Consider the following 7589-nt stretch of genomic DNA (forward strand, 5'->3'; position numbering starts at 1 on the left):
TCGTTGATTGTTCTCTAGGCGCCAGAAGCCAAAGCCAGAATTTTGCTTTGGGCCGAAGACCCAGTTTTGTATTTCCCTTCATGGCCACTCTTTGGTTTCTCAAATTAGAATGTTTCTCTTCAAAGAAAAAGAAAAGCTGCATCACACCTGTAAAGTTGTTGGATTCATCTGTTAAAAGTATTTGACTAACTTTCTGACCTAAATAAGAGGATGGCCTCACGTTGGCAACCGCTACAAGTCAAAAACAAATAGGCAATGTTGTAGTGCTGATTGGTTGGAACACTACACCCTACTCAATTATGATATGCAATCAATAATTATGGTAATTATTCAAACTTCCTGAAGTCATGAAGAAGAAAATGTTACAGTACGGTTGCCTTTTAATCGATTTAGGCTCTTTTTTTACTAGTGTGTATTTTTTTTAGGGATCTACTAGCTAAAATGGAATATAATTAGTTTGTTTGTGTACAATACCCTGAATCTAAGGAAGGTGTTGGCTTTAGCAATGACTGCACCACATGGTTTCCACGGTAGCCCACGAGGGACACAGTCCAGCGGTGGTAATGGCCATCGCGTAGCCTAAAACTAACTTATTTGTTTCCTGGGGAGACGGAAGTTTATTTTTGAAAATCTTGAATTGAAACGTGTCCATGGCTTCAGTGGGAAAAAGCATGAAAACTGAAGAGAAGTATTCTAGGACTGCATAGGTTGTTTGATTACCAGGGTCCTGGACCGGTAGGTCCGATCAGCCGGTTGCAACCTGGAAGCAAACCACTAGGTGTCTCTTCAGCATCGGGTCACCTTGGCAGAGCGAGGTGACATAAGCACAGGGCGGCCCGAGAGCAGGTCTCATTTATGGCTAGCATTTTTTGATACTTTACTCAAGATATTCTTCTTCCATTTAAAGAAGAAATTATTACTCATCTGAAAGATGACTTGGTTCACAAGTCGAGATTCTGGTCAAATTCTGTAAAAAATGCGCTGAAATGTAAAATGTGGAATGTATTTTGTGAAACTTTCTTGGGTGGTGGTGTAAAAGCGTATTTATTATATATTGGATTCTTGAGTGGGTTGAAATAAATTGATCTTGGCTTTAAATTGCGTCGTCTCGTGTGTCTGTGTGACTAAAAAACAGATTGGCTCCCAACTGTTGGTGATGAGTTAGAAGGATTGGAGGTTTTTTCCTTTTGGTGCAAGAAAAAAAGTGTTATTTTACATTTGAGCTTGAATATTAGCAGTGAGATTGTGTGTGTGCGTGCGTGTGTTTATGTTGAACGGGAAGAAAGGACAGGATGTGTGTTTGAGCGAAAGGGGTGGGGTGTGTGTTTTTAAAAGGGTTGTGTGTGTGTATGTGTGTGTGTGTGTGTTTGTTTATATGTGTTTACGTGCATGTGTGTGTGTGCATGTCTTCATTTGTGTGTGCGTGTGGTTGTTAGGGAAGGAGTGGCAGTCAGGATGCCTGTGGAAGAGGGGGGAGGTGTGTGTGTGTGTGTGTGTGTCAGTTAGTGAGGGAGAGCGAGAGAGGGAGGAAAAAATATGTGCGTGTGCTTGTGCGCATGTGTCTCTGTGCGCCTGCACATTTGTGTCTAGTGGGTGTATGTGTGTCTGAAAGAGAGACCGAGATGAAAAAAGAGAAGGAGAGAGAGGGCAGGGGAGAGTGTGTGTGTGTGTGTGTGTGTGTGTGTGTGTGTGTGTGTGTGTGAGAGAGAGAGAGTTAGAGAGAGACAGACAGACAGACGGAGGGAGGGAGGGGGAGAAAGAGCAAGCAGGAGACAAAATGTGTGTATCCGTGTGTGCCTGTGAATGTTTGCACGGGCGTGTGTGTGTGTGTGTGTGTTCCTGTGTGTGTTTGTTCCTGTGTGAGTGAGTGAAAGAAGCAGAGCAATAGAGTGTGTGTGTGTGTGTGTGTGTGTTGTGTGTATGTAAGAGCGTGAATGAGCGAGGAAGAGAGAGAGAGAGAGGACATGCACGTGTGTGGATGTGTGTGTGTGTGTGCGTGTGTCTGTGTGTGTGTGAGAGAGAGAGAGAGTGGGGGAGGGGTGTACAAGAGAGATGTGTGTGTGTGTCTGTGTGTATGAAAGGAAAGGGGTGTGTGTGTGTGTGTGTGTGTGTGTGTGTATGAAAGGAAAGAGGTGATTGTGTGTGTGTGTGTGTGTGTGTGTGTGTGTGTGTGTGTATGAGTGAGCGCGCGCGCCTGCGTAGGAGGAGTTGCACGTGGACACGTGTGTTTGTGTGACTGTGTGCCTGTGTGTGTGTGTGTCTGACAGAGATAGAGGGGGAGGGGTATGTGTGTGTGTGTGTGTGTGTGTGTGTGTGTGTGTGTGTGTGTGTGTGTTACAGCAGCACAATATGTGCCTGTGCTGAATGAAAGGGAAATGAATGCAGTGTGTGTGTGTGTGTGTGTGTGTGTGTCTGTGTGTGTGAGTGTGTGCTGTGGAAGAGGGTGTGTGTGTCCTTTATTAGAACTGTGTGCGTGTGTGTGTACTTGTGTGTAGTTTGTGAAGACTGTACAACAGTGTGTTGCTGCAAATGTGCACAGTGAATGTTAGTCTTCGGTGAAGATTGTGTAGCAGTGTGAAAAAGTGTGTGCATGTGTGGGTGTGCGTGCGTAGTTGCGTGTTTGTGTACGCATAGACACACACTTGTATTGAGGCTATTGGTGCGGGTGATGAAGTGTTCATGATAGTGTGCACACGCAAACAGAGCAGAATTACAATTAAACCAAACTCCTTCAGCAGCTCCCAGACCTCCATCCATTCACCCCCACATCCTTCTTCTTCTCCTTCATCTCCTCCTCCTCCTCCTCCTCCTCCTCCTCCTCCTCCTCCTCACCTCGGCCCTGCGTCATATCAAGCACCTCGATGACTGTTACCTCCTCCTGCACATGTCAGGAGGAGTGAAGTGGTTTTTCATTTCTCCTCAAGATAGAGTAAGTCTGCCGATGGGGGGGTTGTGGAAGGGGGGGGGGGTCTCTGAGACACAGCTTGCTGTAATTATATATGTTGGTATTAATAAATCTGATGATGTGCACCGTACTGCAGCAGCCAGATCGGATATTATCAGTTGATTAGTTTAGCTGTCACTCTGCTGATCAAACACATCAAACAGTGGTTGATGGAAACAGGGAGAGTAGTGATTTAGTGTTGGTATTGTCCATAAAGTTGGGTAACTCACGTTACTAGACAGGCCAACTGTAAGCCAAACGGTGTTATTCACTGACTCTGAGGCTACATCCAAAATATCCTCTTCTCCTTAAAGTCACATCTTTTGCTCCAGTTCCGGTTCTGATAGTATTTAAAAAGGGACACGTGGTAAAAGGCTGACACTTTGATAAACATGAGTCATGTTACTCCAACACACACTACACATAATCATTGGTAAGTGTTCCAAAACACCAAAAGGCAAAGTGAGGAAGCCCACCTGCACACAATGAGTGTCAAAGAGACTCGTCACCTCTAAACCCCAAATCCATCATTTTCCTATTATCTGTTGTGTCCTTCTTTCCACCCAACTTGCCATGTCTGCGCATTTTGGACTTTTTGAAGCAGAGATTGGCTCATCGTGGATAACACTGGCAGGGGGGGCATACACCATGGATGACACACAGCCGTCCGTTTCCAGCGCGCTCCCACGTTGAAAGGCTCAAGCAGGTTCTAATCACTGAAGCATTGATCACTGAGACAATTCAGGGTGAGACGTCTGTCCTTCCAAACGGGGCTTCCTCTCACCGTATGGAGCCGCTCGCTCTGACCAGAGAACTGGAGCTAATGGCCAATTGGGTGCTGTGAGCAAATGGGAAGCTTCCGTAGTGGGATAGTAAACAATTGGCAGCCATTACTATTGCAACTCTTGGGCCAAAAAAAGATCTCTTTCCTTACCCTGTCATCTCAATGATGTAAGAACAGACACTTTGGTTTCTATGACATCATCAGGGCCTGATTTGCATGCTTTGCAATAAAGCATTTGATCCGTCTGTTGTGTCCGTAAGATACAGTTCACCTTTGATTAATACTGATGGACAGAATTTATGTCTGAATTGATGTGATCATTAAACTGCTTTCAGATGTTACAATTAGTTGTATCTCCAACCGTTAAGTTTGACCCATCCGATAGTCTAGCAAGTGGCAATTTCTGTCTAAAAACAGAGATTTGTTGTTTGTGCATTTCTAAAACTGCATGTGAAAATGTAAGGAATAAAAAAAAAGCATATTAATTGTTTGATTAAACAGTTCCCAATGACCACACATAATATCTACAGTATTAACTTCAATGCACACCATAACATAAAGTAAGGGGGGGGGGGTGTTGTTACATTTCAATCCCTGCTAATAGATCGCGGCTGATTCATTAATCTGTGGACGACGGGCGATTGTATCCATTGAAGCCAGAAGGCAGATGTTTGGGGTTTAGTGTGTAATGTATGATGTCATTTACAGAAATTCTTCCTCAGGTCTGTAAGATCTGTGGTCAAAGTCCTCATCGGTGCCTCACACGTACGCAGTGTTTGTAGCTTTGTAGGTTTCCTCAGGATGAGGAATCAGCTAGCAGTGTGGTTAGCTTGATTCAATGTGCACCTTTTAGATGTTTGCAGAGCATGTCTTCTATGGCTCTGGTGAACTGTAACGGATCAGCACTCCAACTACAGCAATTTGGGATGTTCTATTACATAGTAATACCTTACAATACCAGTTATTGTGGTCTCAATCCCCTGAATAAAGATGCCCTTTCCCAAAAGACTGTTCCATAGATTTTTGGAAGTTATCTCCATTATTTACACTTCAAAGTGGATTCTATGTTGCCTTTTTTGTGGCATTTATTACTTTACTTCTGATCTACTTTCTTGACCTACATGGCAGCAATTCTCCAAACGTTTCTAAAGCTACCCTCTAAAAATCTACCACAATTATTTCTGAATTCATTGACAAGAAATGGGTTACACAATTCCAGAATTATGCATAAGGGTTTGTCTAAAATTGAAAGTTTTAATAGATGACATTCGTGAGTTTGGGGAAAAGCAAATTGCACACTTCATTGGTCTTAGTCATTGTTGTAAGACCTGATCGTGTTCCGGCTTCAATACTAAACTGATTAACGATCTGCATTCATACTATAACATTATGATCAGAGATTTTTGCAGACACAATGTACAGTGTTCTCGTGTGTGTATAGTTGGGCGATATTATGGCTTTAGGTTTGTCATTGAGTCAACATGGGTTGTTTAATGAAAAATCACTTTTTGCTTATCAAGCTGTGCCTCAGCAATAACAAAATGTAATGTAGTTCACGCAAACAATATATTAGAAAGAAATTGAGCATGGAAGTTGTAATGATTATAATAATAATTAAATCAATAATAAGTAAATCAATAAATAACGGCTCAGATATAAATAGATAATACATTGCAGACAACGTGGATCGGCTGGTTATGTTTTTTTTGGAGGGATTGGTAAAAGTCTACAAATGTGAGTTCTGATCAGTTCCACATTCTCTGTCAAGCTTTGACAGATAATCACCCGGGTGAGTTATAGATCAGACCTCAGACCTTCCCCACGTACATTGTGGATTAATCAGAGTGTTGCTATGTTGTTGCTTTTTAAACTACTTGTAGAAATAGATGAAGTCTTGAAAATTGAAATTTAAAATGAAGCAACTGGTGTGATGTTAGGAAAACATGCATTCTCACAGGAGAGAGTTGTTCTCTGATGCAGATGTTTCTCTTTTGTCATTTTATTCTTTTTCACATGTGTATGACTGAGCCATGCTGCTGTGTTTGTAATAAACGCTGCAAAACACATGTGATTAGAAATAGTGGAAAAAATATATATATATACGCTGTCATCATGCTATGCTGTCCTCTTCAGTCCCCAAAGTATTTCAACAAATTGTATGACTTACTCCCAGTATTACACACAAAAATAAACGTTTTATTTATTGTTGCAATGTATTGTTATACTACCATATTGTGAATTACTTTTTGATTTTAATCTTTACAACTTGGACAAGAGCCAAGAAATCAAGGTCTCCGTCTTACAACATGAAATGTGTGTAAATCAGAGTTGGAGGAAGCTAATCAGTACTATAGCCTCCTTTCCTCAGTGATTAGCATCTAATTAGCAAACCCCTGGAATGTAAGGTAATGTGTCTGTCTGGCACTATTCTCATGGGTTCCCCTTTAAAAATCTATATATATATATATTTTTAAATCCTCACTAATAACATTTCAAGATCCTGTCTTACATGACAAAGAACAACAACAACAATTTCAATGTCAATATCCTATCTACACACAAAAGAACTGCATAAATGAATATACAAAAATGTGGTTGTAAAAAGGTGTTGGATTGTTTGGTTAAAGGCGGGTTTTCAAAAAGGAACATTCATATTTATGATATCTAGAATTTTTCTGAAAAAAATAAAGTTGTAATAAGGCGTGTTTTGAAATACTGTGACTAATAATGAACAATTGCGTGTAATTCATTGTGCACACAGCGTTGAACTATATTGGCAAACGTGGGTCCAAATCTCTACAACCTGTTTAATGTGTGGGACGTCTTGAATCTTGATATACCCAACTAACACAATTTGTGGATCAGGATTTAAGTGAACCTGTTGATAAAATAAAAAAAAAGTGTGCACGTTTCTTCGCAAACCTTGATGTTATTTGGTAAAAGAAAGGACAGACATCACCTGAATGTCGCCACCACTTTAGTTCCATGACTTCTTCTTTCAGTTAACGAGCTAATGATCACTCGTCTTAGTAACGGTCTACGTTTTTTTATCTGCTAGTTGGGCGCGTCCATTCCTCCATAAGGGGTGACCGAGAGCAAGTATTTATTAAAAGTTGCTCACAACTCATTTTTTTACCACCAGCCGTGCGGCAAAACGGACGTATTGTTTTTAAAAATCATGCCGTAGTCTAGTTTCTGCTCAGCCAAAGTATAGAATAACCCATATTGGCGGGTTGTTGAGGGTCCTGCCGCGCGTCGCCCCCCCGCACCGCTCCGCTGCGGTGGTAGCGGCTGGAATAACCTTGGTGTGAGCCCGGTTGAGCGGCAGGAGAGAAGAGCGCGAGGCAGAACAGCGCGGCGGCGGAGCAGCGACCGCTGGGGTGAACATGGCGGAGACCGTACGCTCGCTCTTCGACTACGGGGAGGCACGCAGCCTGGACAGCGGCGGAGAAGGCAACAAACCAGCACCACCGCTGCGAGGGTGAGGGAGTCAGTAACCCCGTGACACGTACAACTGTGAAAAAACCGCTTCATGACAGTGTTTTCGTCCCCAATGACAGCAGGGCTCGGGTGGGTGTGCGCGCCCGTGTGTGAGAGGGTGTTTCTGATGAAGCTAAAGTTGTAAACATGCCGCTTAAGTCCAGTTAAAAGTACATTTTCGAAGCATGTCGCTCGTTTGTCTCGTGCTAGGTCGGGGTTTAGAACGTTAGGGCCACCTTATAAAGCTGCGCCGAAGAGGTGTGTTCGCGTCTCTGCGAGTTCGCGTTCGTCTACGTGTACGCGCGGCCATGTGTGCACTTATGTGTGTTTGTGTCTGAAACCGAAATCCCATATCCAATGATGTGGTTTTTTTGACACAAT

General features: G+C 42.7%; 1 protein-coding gene across 2 annotated transcripts in view; it reads left to right on the forward strand.

Moving 5' to 3' along the window:
* The first annotated feature begins 7053 nt into the window (after positions 1 to 7053).
* LOC119217799 (serine/arginine repetitive matrix protein 1) overlaps positions 7054 to 7589 on the forward strand; it is a 14362-nt gene continuing 13826 nt past the window's right edge. For both annotated transcript variants that reach the window (XM_037471723.2, XM_037471722.2), the window contains exon 1: positions 7054 to 7209. In XM_037471723.2, coding sequence (XP_037327620.2) covers positions 7115 to 7209 — 95 coding nt within the window. In that variant the 5' untranslated portion in view covers positions 7054 to 7114. The remainder of the gene's footprint in view (positions 7210 to 7589) is intronic.

Source organism: Pungitius pungitius, chromosome 9 (genome assembly GCF_949316345.1).
Source record: "Pungitius pungitius chromosome 9, fPunPun2.1, whole genome shotgun sequence".
Lineage (NCBI taxonomy): Eukaryota > Metazoa > Chordata > Actinopteri > Perciformes > Gasterosteidae > Pungitius > Pungitius pungitius.